Raw genomic sequence first — 19,108 nt, 5'->3', positions numbered from 1 at the left:
GGATGAATGGATGGAAAAGCTGAAACTGAACTACAGATTTTAATGTGAAGCAGCTGCAGTAAGTCTTGGTGTCCCACAATATATACTTTACTCAAAGTTAGTATAAATCTGTATTTGTCTGCACTTTTTTTAATCTGCAAACCAACTTGCTGCCTTGGCAACATGTGGAAATGGGAAGCACATGGAAATGCACCTGTGATCTTATTACTCTGAGTAATATCCAGAGTAGGAATGCATTCAGGTGTTAGACAGCACTCCTTACACAAAGGCTTGGTGTGTGAGGAATAAATCCCCACAAAAGACAAGGTGGTCAGTTAATGAGACAAAGATATACTGTACGAGTGCTTTTGGTAAACCAGACAAAATCTGAATGTCTATAACATCTTTTCTTATCCTGTAGAGAAATGCAGTTATAAATGTGCTGATAGAACATATTGGGCCCTATCTTGCACTTGGCTCAAAGCAAGGCACAGCAATGTGAAAGTGTCACCATAGCTGTCATTTTCACACCCGGTAACCATTTTCTTTAAATAGCAATTCTACTTATGGTCATTTGTACATTCATCTAAAAAAGAGGTGTGATTAGGTGCAACGCAAACTTAAAGCCACTTTCACACCGGGCCAACATAGAGTTGTCATGACGCATTAGTGCTTAGTCATTAGTCATTCTATTAGTGCTTATTTCATTTTTGTTGCTAGTTCTGGTTCTGGTGCCAGTCTTATCACTGGATTGCAAAGCAGGAAGTGATAGAGAGTCTACAATTCCCCCTGGATGGGATACCTGTCCAATGCAAGTTACTTTCTCAGCCTATAGCTGGGTGGACAGGGACAATGCAGATAAAATGTCTTGTCCAAGGACACAGACAGGTAGCGACACCAAGAATCAAACCCAGATCTAGATATTGGCAGCCCATGTCCTTATCCTGCTGAGCTACCTGCTCTGCACTGGTGCAAAGAGGTAACGGAAAGTAGTTGCTCCATAGACTAACATGTTGACTCTGCTTGTACTTGAAGGGACGCACACTGGTGCATCAAACTACAATGACACAATGAACTGAAAACAAAAATGAAATAAGCACTAATGGAAATGGGATAAGAAGTTGGGCAACCAATAACAGACCTTGATTTGGTTCCAGGTCAAGCTACCTGTCTGTGTGCCTTAACAAGACACTTCATCTGCATTGTCTCAGTCCACCCAGCTGTAAATGAATACTGCTATGGTTGGCGAAGTAACCTGTGTCAGACTGGCGTCCTGGCTGGGGGGCAGCAGACTCATCCACTTCACAGTACAGAGTACAGAAATAAGCTCTGGTACCAATTAGCATCAGGGACTATATAAGACTTACTATGTCCAAAACACACCCACAGCTAGTTGACTAAATGCAAGCCCTTTGCACCCTTGCACCTTACTCTGCACTCAGATTACATGCAATGTAAAGAGCAAATGCTCTCGGGCTATGCACTTTAGACCGTGCAACACAGATAGTCAAAATAGGGCCCATTGTTGTCAGAATATTATTGCATAATTATAACATTCTAACGCCAACTCACCGCTACTGATGTGAACTTGAGACTGGCATGTTAGGAAGCAGCGGTCTCCTCCCTCCTGCTTACTGCAGTTCAAAGTAGGTTTAGAGGGGGGGTTTGCAGGTGGTAAACCCTCAGCCTCTGGACAGAAACCACAGCACAACTCCAAGGTAAAAGAAGGAAAAGAAAAAACTACTCTTGATCTTAAAGAGGAGGAAAAGACATGGCACAGAAAAAAGACATCCTGACATCATGTAACACTTTCACTGTTTTACTCAAGTACAAGTGGTAGAGAACAGAACTTAAAGTATCTCTTGTTTTTTGTCACCCATGTTTTAGTTTGAGATCACCGACTTACCAATGCAATCTTTTTTGTTCCAGTGTAGTTTATAGCCAGGATGGCAAAAACATTCAAATGCACCCATGGTGTTCTCACAGCCCTGCTGACAGCCGCCATTGTTCACACTGCATTCATTTATATCTGACGGGGAAAGAGAGAAAATCAATGTTGAAGCTTTCTTTTCCTTCCCAGCAGTGCGACGTGTAACTAAATTTAGATGTTGTCAGTCGGTGTGTTGTTGTGCTGAGGTTGTGTGCTGCCTCCCTCCCGGCCTCACCTCCACAGTGGGCCAGCCCATACATGGTGTAGCCTTTGTTGCACAGACACTGAAAACCACCGGGGGAGTTCACACACGTGTGATCACATGTCCTCTCAAAGAAACACTCGTCTATATCTGTAATCAGAATCAGACAGGTGACATCATGGCAAAACAGTCAGTTGCAATCTTCATCAGGAGGGATTTCCCCACCAACAGACACCCCAGGAAATAAAACTGCACTGGCTTTTAATTGGAAGTGCAAGTAAAACAAAAGGCAAGACGTTTTTCATTAACTGACAGTGTACCAACCAAAGAAGGAAAAACACTTATGCACTTATAGTGAACTCTATTTCATCTCAACCTTTAAAATCTATGTCTAGGGAAGCGTTAGTCATACGTTCTTCATTTTTGTGTCCAATTATAACAACATCTAAAAAGTTTCTATGGGCCCTAATAAAACAAAACACTTTGTCAGAAACTGAAGCGGTACAAAAAATAAACAAAAATTGACCCACTACTCAGATCACAGAACCCCAGTGTTTACAGAGGAGATTCTAGGCTTCAGTGACTCAGAGCCCTGTAGAATGGCTCAAGTCACTCCATCACCCTTAACTTTAGTAAGTGGGTTTATAACATGGATGGACGGAATAAGTTGATTGACAATTCAAGACTGTACAATCATCTCCAAAATCTGTTTTGGGGCAGCTTGTGACATTCTGGCTCATAGATCATAAGAGACATTTGCCTGGTTTAATACATAGTCTGTGTAAGGTTAGTCATAGTCTCCTTTGTTGGAAGATGATCTAGTCGTTTGACGCATCAGGCTGCATTCATAAACAACAGTCATGTTACCTTTGGTTTCTGTTTAATCTGTGTAAATCTCCTTGAAAGGAGTTATAGAAACCTACCCAGAGTAAACCCACGCAAACACGGGGAGAACATGCAAACTCCACACAGGAAGGATCAGGTGAGAAACAATCCTATGACCTTCTTGCTGTGAGGCAACAGTACTAGTTACTAAGCCACCATCCTGCTGCCGCTGCTATTATTATTATTACATATGGCAATTGGCAATGGTTAAGATATGAAATGTTGTTACCTTTGTCCCAATTACACACCACTCAGCTCAGTGATACAGGACTTCAGTTGTGGGTTTTCATCGTCAATGTTAATACCCCCTTCACACATAACACGATTGAAGCCGACTGGCGCACAAAGGAGGAATTTCATGCCACTCATGAAAAATCGGAGCTGCCTCAAATGCCTCGTACAGCTGTCGCCACAACCATTCACGAACACCAGCGGCCGAAACACAGCAAGTGCTCATTTGATCCCTCTCTCGGCAGGTGTCGGCCAAATTCCAGATGCCACACACGAACATCCAACACCACTCACTGAAAAGGCAGGGCTATTTGCTCTCCCAGCTCGAGAGTAGAGAGCAGGCGACCACATTCGTGCTGTCTGTGAAAATTGTCTAAGTGCAACAACACAAGTGTGGCATAACCTAGCAACACATATGTGTGACTGTGCCGAACCCCCCCCCCCCCCCCCCCCCCCCCACACACACACAAATGACTTGTGGAGTGTGTCATCCCCCCCCTTTTCCACACACACACACACACACACACACACACACACACACACACACACACACACACACACACACACACACATCATGAATCACCACTGTCAGCTGTGGCTGAGGGTCCCGGAGTCTGGTCGCTGTCTAGCGGAGTGTGCTTCTGAAACAGCTGACTGCTGTGGACTGCAACTCAGCTGGAGAACACGCAATGCACATGTGTGGGCAGCCACTCATGCCCTCATGACATGCTGATAATTAGTACAGACACGATCACATGAGGACCGGCCAGCGTCTGAGCACATGGCACAATGTGAAGCCGGCCGAGCAGGCTGATGTCACTTCCACTGCGTAAATTGTAGTTTACATGACAAACAGAAGGAGTGAAGATTAACTAACACTAATAAGGGTAAAGGCATGAACTCATTCATTTGTGATTGATTCATATGCGTAGCTGTGGCCATACGGCGCCTGTCAGCTGACCGCTGACTGACTGTCAGCTGGACCTGACCATGCACACAAGTTATTAAATTAAAACAGACATCAGTCAGATGCAGGACAAAAAAGTAGTAATAGATACATAAAATAAAATAAAAATCACAAAATAAAAGAACAGAGAGTGATTCTTTTTTTCTGTGAGCTGACGATGTCTGCAGACAAAGGTGAGCGTGTCCCTCGACTGGCAACTGTTCAGATAGCTGTGCTCACAAGTCACAGCTGAAGAACACCTATAATAGTTTGTAGAATATGACCTCGCATAACTTTACCATGAGACGCGGACGTCAGCTTGCTGTCCTCACATATGTAGGTGAGTTCTGGAATTTCCTAGGTGAAATTAAATTTACCAAATGTCAGTCATTGGTGTCAATGTCACTATGGTCAATGGTCGAAGTTTTTGCACACTGATTTGTACCAAAGTTGGGACACATATACAGGCAGGTTCTGGAATTGCCCAGCAAGGCCAAATCTGCCAAAGGCCCATCACTGGGGTCAAGGTCATTGGTTAAAACTGAGGTTGTTCACTCCAATTTGTACAAACCTTGGCACACGTATGGAGGTGAGTCAAGTCAAATTTGCTAAGGGCCAAGGTCATGTGATATTTTTAACAGTGATATGTTCAAATTCTATCATATTTTGTACACTGGTGGTTACCTAAGTAGCCAAGTGTACGTTACCTTCAACTAAAATATGTGGTTTTGTATTTATTGGGTTTTGCATCCGAACCCTTCAGATATAAACTGAATTGTTATTAAAAATATTTCACTAACACAAATCCTGTTTAATAGTTTATGTGATCCAAAAAACAAAAAGTACAGTTTTATTGTTTTAGTTTCACAGGGAAAATGAGTGTTACAGCCTTTTCTTGTGGAGTGATTCTTTATCTGTTTTATTCATAAGAATCAGACTAATTGTATCCAAATCACTGCTGGTTCTCCACATTTTGGAAATTTAAGAAACGCACGTACCGAGACAGGAACGCTCATCAGTCAGCAGCTTGAAGCCTTTTTTGCAGTTGCACTCAAAGCTGCCAATGGTGTTCCTGCAGAAGTGATCGCAGCCACCGTTGTGAAGCTCGCACTCATCGATATCTGGGGGGAAACTTCAGACTTCAGATCAGAATTTTATAGAAAGGCTTTCAGCTGACTGTCAGTGCCAACACATTGACCTCCTCCGTGGAGGCGCTGGTTTTACCTTTGCATGTTTTTCCATCTGGCTGCAGTGTGAAGCCGACGGGGCAGCTGCAGCGCACGCCAGTTGATGTGTCTTTACAGGTGGAGTCGCATCCGCCATTGTTCACAGCACAGGTCTCTGCAATTACACAACATGAATGTAGGTGTCCTAACTTGGGCATTTTGTGAGGGCTTGAAGCAAACACAGTTAAAACAATTTCATCTGATTTCTAAGTTGGTTTCATTCTGATATTTTAAACTATCACACTTTCAAATCACATATTTATCATAACAAATCCAAACATAACCCACAACCCAATCTATAAATGAAAATGTCACTGATGCTACAGCCTCAAAACGGTGGGCAGCTTTGTTCAGTCTCATTTCTCCACTCTAATATTTAGAGAAAACAATTAACAATTTAGCAGCAAAGGCAGTGGTCTACCGTAATACACTGAATACGAGACAAAATGCACTGTGTGCTTTCTTCAATCGCAAAAGCCTGTAAGTTCTTGGTGGCTTCCCTCACTAGTCTTCTTGCACGGTCAGTGTTTGAGACAGATTTACCATCCAGTCCCATGTTGTTTGTATTTCATATTGATAGATGGAAATGACGTTCAAGACATATTCCGTGTGTGTGGAAGTCGTGTGTGTATTGAAAAGTTTTCATCAGCTTTGGACTATATATGGCGGAATGTTTGAGGGTCAGACAGTGATTTGATATCCACAAAAACTGGTTAAGGTCAAAGGTCACCGGTCAAGGTCAAAATTTTAGCGTAACGTGTGATACTTTTAAGAATAGGTTAAAGATGTACGTACAGTATGCTTTCTATTAAACATTAGTATGAAGTTACATATCACCTATCTATTGATCACATGAGCTTAGGATGTTGAAAGGTCAAATTCAAGGTCATAACTAACAGTTTGGATCAATATAATGTAAACATGGTGGAACGATTGTGTGTTAGTTAAGGATAGAGTGATTCTATTTTCATTTTCATGTAAATTAAATGTCAAGACCACTTGGCTGAGGAAAACTGGGCGTGAAAGTGAGAGGGCTGTGACGACAGACTCGGTAGTGGTGGAAGCATCTTCGAATTTCTGTGTGGTTAAGAGATTTTGACATGGGATCATGATTTATGTCAATTTCCATGATAAATGTTGTACAGTTTTACTCGATCTAACAGCCGACATCAGTGCAGACAAAGATTCTTCCGTGAAGGTGATAAGTTTTGATCTGTCTGGCTGGTTGTCTGAAAAGGCGCTGCAGTGACGCGCAATACCTTTCTAAAAAGATCCAACATTTTCAACATAAAGCACTCAGAACTAATCTATATTTTTAATTTCCTAACATGAAAGCATTTTGGTTTTGATGTTTGCTAAATTTAAGCATTTTTTTAAAATATTGTAAATAGGTGAATTAATATTTATTTTGTAACATTTATTAAATCCTGTACTTAAAATATTGGGGTGTATTTGTGCAACATGGCAAAATACTCACAGAGGTTATATGTGAGCCATATCATGGAAAATATAAGAGAATGTACACAGACTATTCCACATTTATAAAACTGATTTAAAGATTCACACTCTGACCATCCCAAATAGAATGAAAATGTGAAATGTGCCACACTGTCGCAAATGCATATTTTTCAGACAGCAAAATTGTGGATGAGAAAGCAACAGAGTAGTCATTTCACAGTTTGCCGATAAGGCGGAGGAATGCGTTAGTTGACGGGACATTAGTCCTCACTCCTGTTTAACACTCCTCAGTCAATACTGGCTGCTCAACAGCTAGCAAAAACATCAACGCCAACTCTGAGCGGGAACAGTGATTTTTCAGCTCGTCTGGGGCACAAACAGTAGGAACACAGCTGTGTAATATTACCCATTAAGAGTCTCCGTTTGACCCGTTTGTCCACCTCAGTGAAAGATGTGGTGTTATGGTCTGAAGTCTCTGTGGTGGCTTCATCTCGTTCTGTCACACAAACACAAGTAAAAAAAACACACACCATACATACAGTGATAACACATTATTTATATATTCAATTATTTGTCATTGAGATCAAAACATCTTTTTCAAAGAACAAAACACCAAAAATAATTTATAGTCTGACAAAACATACAACTGTACAAGTAAAAGGCCATAAATATAAAGTCACATAACCACAATCAAGAGAAATTCATAAAAATGAGAAGATACATTTGGTCCCTGTCCAAATAGAGTTAAATACACTATTATAGAGTGAAATCAGCTCTATCATCTTTTCAAATCAAGTTTTTCAACTCCATTAAGAGTCATTCAAGGCATGATAGAGTTGACTGTACACTGTGATAGAGTTGATTTTACACTGTGATAGGCTATATTTAACTCTATTTGGACTGGGACCAAATGTAGTCTTGACAGAGTATATTGTACTCTGCAAACTTTACTGTGTACATTTTTTTAAACACACTTATTGTGCCTGCACAGAACGCCAGACAATTTTGCCACATAAAGAGTACTGATGAGAAGTTAAAATGCAACCCATCATACATAATATATTGTGTTAAATTGCTAACTATACATATAAGAGTGCACAATGTCTCTAATTAAATATCATCTGTGTCAGCAGGAATGATGTCAGTACATTTTACGGGTTTTTCTTTGTGGAGAACCTAATAATAAGAGTATAAATATTTACAAAAGTAACACTAAAGGGAAAAAAGAAATGGCAGATAAGAAATAGTTTACAATAAAATCCCCAATTTAAAGTTTTACTGACAGAATAGCCAAGGACACACAACACTAAAAATCACAATTATAACTGCGTATTTGCAAAGGGAGAAATGAGCACATGCATTGTTTTCACTGGAGTTACAAAAATGCATTGTTCTCATGAATGGGCCTGTTGTCCACTCACACCTTTTGCCGTGAGTGGACATGTGTTCTGATTTATTTTCCTTCTGGCATTTCAGAAAGTGAAAATTTTATATATTCTAGACTCATTAATATGAACTAAAATGTTTTAAGCATTCTTTCATTTTAATTTTGATAATTAATTACTACAGCTCCAGCGCCAAAAAAATAGGAAATGCACAACTTAAAAAAATGAGAATATTTAATAAGATCAATTTAAAAAAACAGCTGTATAATACAGAAATGTCTAACGTCTGAAAAGTATGTTCATTTTGCACCCAAGGACTTGGCTGTGGCTCCTTTTGCATGAATTATTGCATCACTGTGGCGGACCATGGAGGTGATTAGCCTGTGGCACTGCTGATGTGTTCTGGAAGCAAAGGTTGCTTTAATAGCAGCCTTAAGCTTGTCTGTATTCTTGGGTCTCATCTTCATTTTGACAATATCCCATAGAGAATCTATGGGGTATTGTCTATGGAGCCATTTAAGAACAGTCATGGACAGCAAAACAATTACAAGTAGCTTTGGCACTATGGGCAAGTGCCAAGTCCTATGGGCAAGTGCCAAGGACAAGAACAGCCTGAACAATATAGTGAAAGCCTGTTCAAAAATAATTGGCGTCCAGCAGAGAGACCTGGCATCACTGTGGGAGAGTCGTGTCATGACAAAAGCCCAGCAGATCATTGATTTAGATCAGAGACACATCTTATCATTAGGCTTTACACTCATGCCCTCTGGGTGGCGCTATCAGATGCCCCAGATGAGAACTAATCGCTATTCAATGTCTTTTGTTCCTTCTGCGATTAGACTCCTGAACACTGGCTGAGGATTTCGTCCTTGTTTTTAACCTTGATTCTGTGATTGTTATTTAGCATATACCTATGTAAATGTTATGATTGTGTTTTTATGGTTGGCCAGGGGGTCTGCAATGAATTGCCCTTTAAGGGACTAATAAAGTATTCTGATTCTGAATCCTGCTGGAAAAAAAAAATCTCCATAAAGCTTGTCAGCAGATGGAAGAATGAAGTACTTTAAACCCTTCTGGTAGATGGCTGGACTAACACAGTGGACTAACATGGCGCCAAATCATCACTGACTGTGCAAACATCACACTGAACTTCAAGCAACTTTGCTTCTGTGTCACTCCACTCTTCCTCCAGACTCTGGGACCTTGATTTCTAAATGAAATGCAAAATTTACTTTCATCTTAAAAGAGTACTTTGGACTACTGTGCAATGGTCCAGTTCTTTTCTCCTTAACCAAGTATGACACTTCTGACACTATTTCTGGTTCACAAGTGCTTTGACACAAGGAATGTGACATTTGTAGCCAATTTCCTGGACACGTCTATGTGTGGTGGCTCTTGATGCACTGACTCCGGCCTTAGTCCACTCCTTGTAAAGCTTCCCTAGTTCTAGAATCAGCTTTGCATAACAATCTTCTCAAGGATGCAATTATCCCTGTTACTCATGCATCTTTTTCTACCACGCTTTTCCCCTCCAGCCAGCTTTCCATGAATATGCTTTTACTCTGCAAACAGCCTGGCCTTTCAGCAATGACCTTCTGTGGCTTACCCTCCCTGTAGATGGAGTCAGTGAGTGTCTTCTGGACAGTTGTCAAGTCAGCAGTCTTCCCCATGATTGTCGCTGTATGTATTGAACCAGACTATTCATGGTATTTAAACTGCATAAATGGTATGGAGATTCATGGTATTTAAATTGCATAAATAGTGACTGAAAATGAAATATTCTAATATTTTGAGATATGTCTTTTTGAGCTGTAGGTTGTAATTATAAAATTAATATTAAAGAAAATGCTTGAAACATTTTAGTTTATATGTAATGAGTCCAGAATGAATAAAATTTTCAGTTTGACATATCTAACAAAAAATGTTGAACATTTTCTTGATTTTCTAATTTTCTCAGCTCTGCCTATCAATTCATAGCCTGTGAACCAGACTAACATCTAAAATTTCTTCTGGAAATTGTTCTGGGTCCTCTCCCACAGAAAGTGTTTTCCACCCGGTGCATTTCCAATAGGCCAGTCACTGTCAGGATTTCCCCTGGACTCTGGTTTTTACCCTGTTTTACCAGTGTCATGTGTTTGTTTCTCCACCAGATGGTGCCCTCAGTTTTGTTTTCACACCTGGATCAAATGAGTGACTGATTATTGACAGATTATTTAAACCCTGACTTTCTGTTCATGAACTGCCAGAGACTTGATCGCCGCCCCGTGACCCTGACTGCATCTGGCAGCTATGCGCTCAACATGCCGAAACTTCCTGCAGCTTATGCTCAGGTAACACTGGCCTCTCCCTCTAATTCCCATATTAGAGCGAACTGTCTTTTCCTGATGTTCCAGATGATTCCAAGATGGCTCCCAAGCGGACCTGGATCCTGGCTCTGACTACCTGCACAGCTACGTCACTTTGAGAACTCCTCGGCTCTCGGCATAGAGCGCATCTCGACTACACGGCAATTAAGTTCCCCTCGTCTCAGTGAGATCACGTTCTCACTCGTTCCTGTTTATGACTGTACTATGATGAAGAACTGTGCCAAGAACTCTTCCTAAGAATTGCATGAACTCTGATAAACCATTGAGAACCTTGCTGTATCAAGTCCTGTTTAATTAGAACTGCGTTACAACACGCAGCGCTTGACCTCTGACCTTTGGGTACAACTTATAAACTATGAACAATTACTGAATAATGAATTTTATTTCTTATGAAGAGAACTTTATTTCCTGACCCCTGAAGCAACCTGTGTTAAGCCTGTGTTGAACTGTGACTGTTTTTGAGGACAGTGTTACGAGTGCTTCTCACTCAACCCTATGTGTCTTATTCCTTAGTTCCTGGTTGCTGAGGCAGGTGTTCCACCTGGCCCTGGTCACAGAATACTTAGTTGACATTATTCCTTCAAGACTGGCCCGGGAAACTGCAGCTCCCTTCTTTCACCGCTAGGAGGTTGGCCACTCTCTATACTGCAGGCATTCCAGCACAGCATTTCATCCATTTATTGTAAATAAATATATATTTTCCATTTGAACTCTCCGTGTCCAGCTCCTTGTGTGTGAGTCCATAGTCTGAAATGGTTCGGTTCCACCCGAACCCCTAACCATAACAGAAGTCTCTGGCCACAACATGGACCCAGCGGGAGACCCCATCCAGCAGGCACTGAATCATCAAGGACAATTCCTGGGAAAGATCCAATGGACGCCATGGGGACACAAGTCCAGACCCTTTCAGCTCAGGTCACGCACGCTGACACAGTCATTTCTCAGCTTGCTGTTCAGATTACACAGGCAGACACACGCATCACTCAGCTCACATAGTTAGCCGCACGACTCACTGATTCATCCACCAATACAGCTCCAGGAGATTCCTCCACGTCACAAATAGTTCCATCTTCCGTGAGCGTATTCTCGGTTCCTGAGCCATTTATTTGTCATTCAGAAACATTCACGGGTTGTGTAGAAATGTGTGCCGTGTTTTTGATGCAGTGTTCGCTAGTGTTTTCTCAGCGACCCTCGCAGTACGCCTCCGACAGTAGCTGAGTCACTTACGTGACGAATCTGCTGCGCTATGACGCACGTGCTTGGGCTATCGCTCTGTGGAACAGAAAATCTCCAGTGTTTGAAAAGTTCTCTGAATTCTCTCATGAGCTCTGTCTTGTATTTGATCATCCCAGCAAAGCATATACCGCGGCTCAGCATCTCTTATCTCTTTGTCAGGATCGCCGGAGTGCGGCGGAGTTTGCAGTCGACATCCGTAAAATGGCTGCAGAGGTGGGCTGGGGCTCGGCTGCTCTTAGGAGTATTTTTGTTAGGGGGCTCTCGGATCCTCTCAAGGATGAATTAGCCATCCAAAATAATCCCAAAGATTTTGACAAATTAATTTCGCTGGTAATCCACTTAGACACCCGCTTGAGAAGGCGCCGAGAAAAAAGCTGTGGGTCAGATAAATTCGGTTCCACTCAGACTCCGCCCTGTACTCATCCAGGGCCATCTGCCCCACGTTCTGCTGAGTCTCCCCGCTCCGGCTCACCAGCTACCCCTGCCAACAAGCCTATGGAGCTTGGCAGGGCGAAATTGACCCCAGATCTGGGACCTCGGAGACTGGCAGCTGCAGAGTGTCTCTATTACGGTACAAAGGGACATGTCCGCATTCACTGTCCGGTTCAGCCAAAAGAAAGGGCTCACCTGTAGATGTCGGGGTACAGGTGAGTCAAGAAAAATTCACAGTGGGTCATCTGGTCACACTCAACTCCTGGCGACGACCCTATTTGGGACTTTGTCCATCTGTTTTCCTGCACTGGTGGACAATGGGGCTGAGGGCAGCTTCCTTATTGATAAGGTCGTTGCGAAGCCCCGCATCCCTACACACCTTCTGTCCAAACCCTTGTCTGTCGTCTCTTGACAGAACTCCACTTCCATCTATTACACAGACCAAGCTGGTCACCCTGATCACCTCTGGTAACCATCGCGAAAGCATTCAGTTCTTTGTGATTCCCTCGACCTCACCTGTGGTTCTAGGGCACCCTTGGATAGTAGAGCACAATCCCCGGATTGACTGGCCATCCGGGTCAGTTACTCAGTGGAGCGACACATGCTACCATGGGTGTCTACGTTCCTCGGTTCCATCCAGCATTTCCGCCAGTGGGGTGGTCCATTCACCTCCAGATCTTTGTTTGGTTCCTCTGGAGTATCACGATCTCACTGAAATATTCAGCAAAGAACTCGCTTCCTCCTCACTGACCCTATGATATCGCCATAGATCTCCTTCCGGGTGCTGAGATACCTTCCAGCCACCTGTATAACCTCTCACGCCCAGAATGAGAAGCTATGAAGACCTACATCCGGGACTCACTGGCCGCTGGGTTGATCCAGACCTCGTTGTCACCCGCGGGCGTAGCCTTCTTTTTTGTGGGGAAAAAAGATGGCTCCTTGCGCCCCTGCATCGATTTTTGGCGACTGAATGACATCACGGTCTGTAATCGGTATTTACTCCCTCTCCTTGATTCCGCATTCAGTTCCTTGCATGAGGCCACCAAATTAGACCTTAGAACGCCTACCACCTTGTCCGAATACAGGAGGGGGACAAGTGGAAAATAGCATTCAACACTCCAATCGGTCATTTTGAGTATCTGGTTATGCCTTTCAGCCTGACAAACGGCCCCTGCAACATTCCAGGCCCTTGTCAACGATGTCCTCCGGGACTTCTAAAACCGGTTCTAGTTAGTCTATCTCGATGACATACTGATCTTCTCACCTGATTCCGAGTCACACACCCATCATGCATGCCAAGTCCTCAAGTGTCTCCTCGAGAACCACCTTTTTGTGAAGGCTGAAAAGTGTGAATTCCTGGATGTTCCAGCCCTCGACCTCCACATCTCCTGAAAACCCGGCTTCTGTCATTCCCTTGTCCACGGTTGTGGAGGCTCTAACATGGGAAGTAGATAAGAAAGTTCAAGAGGCCCTGATTCGTCATCTAGATCCCGTTCAGCCATCATACAGTTCTAATCACACCTCCAAATTGGCATGCCATCCCAGAATCCACAAAACTCCGGGATGCCATCCCGGAATCCACCGCCACTATTGGTGGCCATCCAGCCAGGCAGATGTCCGCAGTTTTGTTCAAGCATGCACAGTTTGTGCCCGAAGAAAATCTCTTCATTGGTCCCCCCCGCCGGCATGCTCCAACTGCTCCCACTTCCAGGCCGTCCTTGGTCCCACATCTGGATGAATTTCATCACAGGACTCCCGGCTTCCCAACAAAAGACAGTAGTTCTAACTACTGTTGTCTGTTTTTCTAAAGCTGCCCACTTTGTGCCACTGGAATAGTTGCCGTCAGCCCAGGAGACTGCTGACCGCCTGGTTCACCACGTCCTCCAGCTGCATGGCATCCCCCAGGAAATAGTGTCTGACAGAGGGCCGCAATTCACCTCCCAGGTGTGGAAATGTTTCTGTGATGCCTGGGTGCTTCTGTCAGCCTGTCTTCTGGCTTCCATCCAGAGACGAACGGTCAGACAGAGAGAACCAACCAGGACCTCGAGAATGTGATTCGATGCATGTCCGCTGACCATCCCTCTGACTGGAGCTTGTATTTGCCCTGGGCAGAATACGCTCACAATACCCACGTTTCATCTGCTACTGGTCTGTCCCGTTCGAAGCCCCGATCGGCTATCAGCCACCGCTCTTCCCCGAGTAAGACAAGAAACTCTCAGTCCCTTCGGTTCAAGATGATCTGCAACGATGCCATCAGATATGGACACAAGCTCAGTCTACACTCAAGGAGACACAGGAACAGACCTCTCGCCATGCAGACCGGAGGCAGACCCTGGCCCCTGACTACTAACCCAGACAGGAGGTTTGGCTATCATCCAGTGATATTACTTTGCAAACTGAGTCTCCAAAACTGTCTCCCAGGTATATTGGTCCCTTTGTCATTGACAAGGTTGTTAATCCCACTGTCATGCGGCTTCATCTGCCTCCGTCCCTACGGATTCATGCAGTTTTTCACGCGTCATGACTCAAGTCTGTCCGTTCCAGTGACCACTGTCCTCCCGGACCTGCTCCTCCTCCTGCCTGGAATGTCGATTGCCATCCTGTCTGGTCAGTCACGAACATCCTGGACGTCTGTCGCAGGGGTTGGGGCTACCAGTATCTGGTGGACTGGGAGGGTTATGGACCAGAGGAGCACTCCTTTATTTCTTAAGAAGACAACTTTATTTCCTGACCACTGAAGCAACCTGTGCTAAGCCTGTGTTGAACTGTGACTGTTTTTAAGGACAGCATTATGAGTGCTCTTCGCTCACCCTATGTGTCTTCTTCCTTAGTTCCTGGTTGCTGAGGTGAGCATTCCACTTGGCCCTGGTCATAGAATCCTTAGTTGACATTATTCCTTCAAGACTGGCTGGGAAACTGCAGCTCCCTTATTTCACCGCCAGGAGGCGGGCCACTCTAGACTGCAGGCATCCCAGCACATCATTTCATTTATTTATTGTAAATAAATATATTTTTCCTTTTGAACTCCTGTCTGTGTCCAGCTCCCTGCGTGTGGGTCCATAGTCTGAAACGGTTCGGTTCCACCCGAACCCCTAACCATAACAGGTCACAAACATTTATCTGATATGATGCAGGCTTTTGTATGATGATAAACAGTTAGGTTCCTTAACTAAGGCCCCATCCACACAGAAATGGGTTCAGGCATAGCCGCAAAAGTATTAGTGTCATTTTGTCTACACGATTTTGGTGGCCAAAAATGACACTTTTGAAAATGGGTCCCAGAGTGGATAAATCTCAAAATATTGCCTTGGTGTTTTTGTCTGGGTGAGCAATACAATGATGTCATAGCCCAGCCTCTGTAACCTCGGTTGCTCACAATGAATGACATGTTGTTGTTGTTGTTAACAGAGTAATTTAACATACTTTTTTAGTCTTGGTGGATCAATAATGGGATGTATTTTTGTCGTGAGTTCTGAAGAGACAAAGAATGGCTGTGGTGAACGCTGATCGTGAATACAACCCCAATTCCAATGAAGTTGGGACGTTGTGTGAAATGTAAATAAAAACAGAATACAATGATTTGCAAATCCTCTTCAACCTATATTCAATTGAATACACCACAAAGACAAGATAGTTAATGTTCAAACTGATAAACTTCATTGTTTTTCAGCAAATATTTGCTCATTTTGAAGTAGATGCCTGCAACACATTTCAAAAAAGCTGGGCCAGTGGTATGTTTATTTACCATTGCGTCACATCACCTTTCCTTCTAACAACACTCAATAAGCGTTTGGGAACTGAGGACACTAATTGTGAGTGTCATGACTGGGTATAAAAGGAGCATCCCCAAAAGTCTAAGTCATTCACAAGCAAAGATGGGGCAAGGATCACCATTTTGTGAACAACTGCTTGAAAAAAAATAGTCCCACAGTTTAAGAACAATGTTTCTCAACATTCAGTTGCAAGGAATTTAGGTATTCCATGGCACCATCAATGCTGAAAGGTACATCCAGGTTTTGGAGCAACACATGCTGCCATTCAAACAATGTCTTTTTCAGGGACGTCCCTACTTATTTCAGCAAGACAATGCCAAGCCACATTCTGCACGTGTTACAACAGCGTGGCTTCATAGTAAAAGAGTGTGTATACTAGACTGGCCTGCCTGCAGTCCAGACCTGTCGCCCAGTGAAAATGTGTGGTGCATTATGAAGCACAAAACACGACAACGGAGACCCCAGACTGATGAACAACTGAAGTCGTATATCAAGCAAGAATGGGAAAGAATTCCACGTACAAAGCTTCAACAATTAGTGTCCTCAGTTTTCAAATGCTTATTGAGTGTTGTTAGAAGGAAAGGCGATGTAACACAGTGGTAAACAAACCACTGTCGCAGCTTTTTTGAAACATGTTGCAGGCATCCATTTCAAAATGAGCAAATATTTGCACAAAAACAATAAAGTTTATCAGTCTGAACATTAAATATCTTGTCTTTGTGGTGTATTCAATTGAATATAGGTTGAAGAGGATTTGCAAATCATTGTATTCTGTTTTTATTTACATTTTACACAACGTCCCAACTTCATTGGAATTGGGGCTGTAAATGGAGCGCTATGATATAAATAAAATAACTCCAGAAGACTTTCTGCAGTTATTTTAAGTAGTAAGAATTCTAAAGAAGTATCTTTAGAATTCTTTAACAACTTTTTAAAATAAGTTATGTTTTATTGTTGTTAGTGGGACAAACTGCTTGCGTCTTCTGGTTGAGGTTGAAAACCGTGGCCAGAGCAGACAAGCACAGAGGGACTTCTTTAAAAACACTGCGTTTATTCTTTCCACGATAAGGAATTAAAGTATTTCCAGATGTCATCTTCCAAAACAAGGGCATTGTATGTGGATAACAGTTTTCATCAGGCTGTGATGATGAATCTGGTTGAAACTACGCAACATGGCATGTGTACTACATTGGTTCCAGCCATTTTAGCATTTTTGTTGGGGACAGAGATACATCTTGAAACTGTGCCAAGTTTACAAACCACTATTTGAAAATGGCAAAAACAAAGATCATATTCTGAAACTGCCATATTTGCATGGACAACAGCTAAAGCTAGGTTAGGCTAGAATCACTGATCACTCTTGCAACAGATAAAGGAAGCAACTAAATTTGGAATTTCACCGCATTGCAGCTCATGGTCCACAATGAGACACAAATCCACAGGGATGATACTAGCTTTTATTTACGATGGTCAGAGATGCACAGTTGCGTTTTCCATTTACAATTACGCATTTACTTTGTACAGTACGGCATCAAGATATATTCAATTTCAGCTAGTAAACTCTGAAATCAGAATCGAATGTATTACCAAGTAAGTTCTCACATAAAAGGAATTTGATCTGGTATCATTGGTGCATAAACAATAAAAAATACAAGGAAAAAAATAGTTTCATAAGAAGCAATTGGTGCATAAACAACAATAAAAAGAAAAAAAATACTTCTGTAAGGAGTCAGACGTCAAACAGACAAATAGGTAAAACTATGTTCACTGTCAAATAAATATAACATAGTGGAATGGGGCTGTGCAAAATCATATGATGAAAAGCAATAGATTTAGCACATTAACAAAAATAGCTAAGTATACAAATACACTGCACCATGTGCCTAATTTATCTTTTCTGTTCAGTGAAATCTAGTCATATGGTAAGCACCTCTGTGGGTTTTTGTTGTCACCAGATTCATGTTTACGCTTGAGATATTCAGCTTGTAGTGGCGTGGTCCATATCAGATAACACAGCATATCAGCAAAGTGAACACTGAGAAAACTTTGCACTGATAGGCCTGGACCTCACACACTGGAGGTAAGGATATTACCCAACAGTTCATGGCTGATCTTTATCATCATTCATAACCACTGTACAGAAAAAAAGGCATGCAGTCAAACAGCAGAACTGACAAAGATAAGTCTTGCTACTGTGCATTCATTCATCGTCAAGATAACCACTACGCTATGAAAGAAACAAATTCCAAAATAAGCTGACCCTGGAATCTGCACCATCCATCCATCCATCCATCCATTTTCTGGAACCTATCCCAGCAGTCATAGGGCTTGAGGCAGGGTACACCCTGAACAGGATGCCAGTCTGTCGCAGTGCCACATATAAACAAACAAACACATTCACACCCGCACACATACCTACAGTCAATTTAAAGTTTCCAATTCACCTAACATGCATGTCTTTGGATGTGGGAGGAAGCTGTAGCATCTGGGGGGAACCTATGCAGACACAAGGAGAACATGCAAACTCCACATAGAAAGGACAGGAAGCGATCCTACACCCTTCTTGCCGTGAGGCAATAGTGCAAACCACTAAGCCACCGTGCTCCCCTGGTATGGGCACCGTGCTCCCCTGGTATGGGCATGAGGATTAAATTTGCTCTATTTTTATCAGTAATTCCAAAACAGAAGAATCCATAACATTTAAATAGTCAGATCATTGATACATCATTAAATCAAGACAAGATACACTGAAATACTAGTTAAAGGAGTCCTAAGAAATACTGGGGGTGTTGCACAGAGTACAGACTGACTCATTGGGCACGTCTAACAGAGTAATCACAAGTACAGATATGGATGTCTGTTACATATGTCACAAAGGTCTAAAACAAACCTTCATCTTCCTCATAGCAAGAGAATGTCTACATGGGCTGTCACAGAATTAAGACATGGCAGCTCCATACAATCAAACCTTAACCATAGTTAATTGTAAAACATAGATTAAATACCAATTTTCCACAATATGTCTCTTTAAAAACTATTTTTCAGTGTTAAACAACATA

At 42.6% G+C, this 19,108-nt stretch overlaps 1 protein-coding gene across 1 annotated transcript in view; it reads right to left on the bottom strand.

Moving 5' to 3' along the window:
- scube2 (signal peptide, CUB domain, EGF-like 2) overlaps positions 1-19,108 on the bottom strand; it is a 91,524-nt gene that overhangs the window by 61,308 nt on the left and 11,108 nt on the right. The window contains 6 exon segments of the mRNA XM_034190983.1: positions 1,552-1,668; positions 1,886-2,008; positions 2,145-2,261; positions 5,172-5,294; positions 5,398-5,514; positions 7,264-7,353. Of these exon segments, the coding sequence (XP_034046874.1) occupies positions 1,552-1,668; positions 1,886-2,008; positions 2,145-2,261; positions 5,172-5,294; positions 5,398-5,514; positions 7,264-7,353 (687 nt within the window).

The sequence above is a fragment of the Thalassophryne amazonica genome, chromosome 2, assembly GCF_902500255.1.
Source record: "Thalassophryne amazonica chromosome 2, fThaAma1.1, whole genome shotgun sequence".
In the NCBI taxonomy this organism is placed as follows: Eukaryota; Metazoa; Chordata; class Actinopteri; order Batrachoidiformes; family Batrachoididae; genus Thalassophryne; species Thalassophryne amazonica.
Note: the sequence above shows the minus strand (reverse complement) of the source record. Positions and strands in the feature narration are given on the sequence as shown.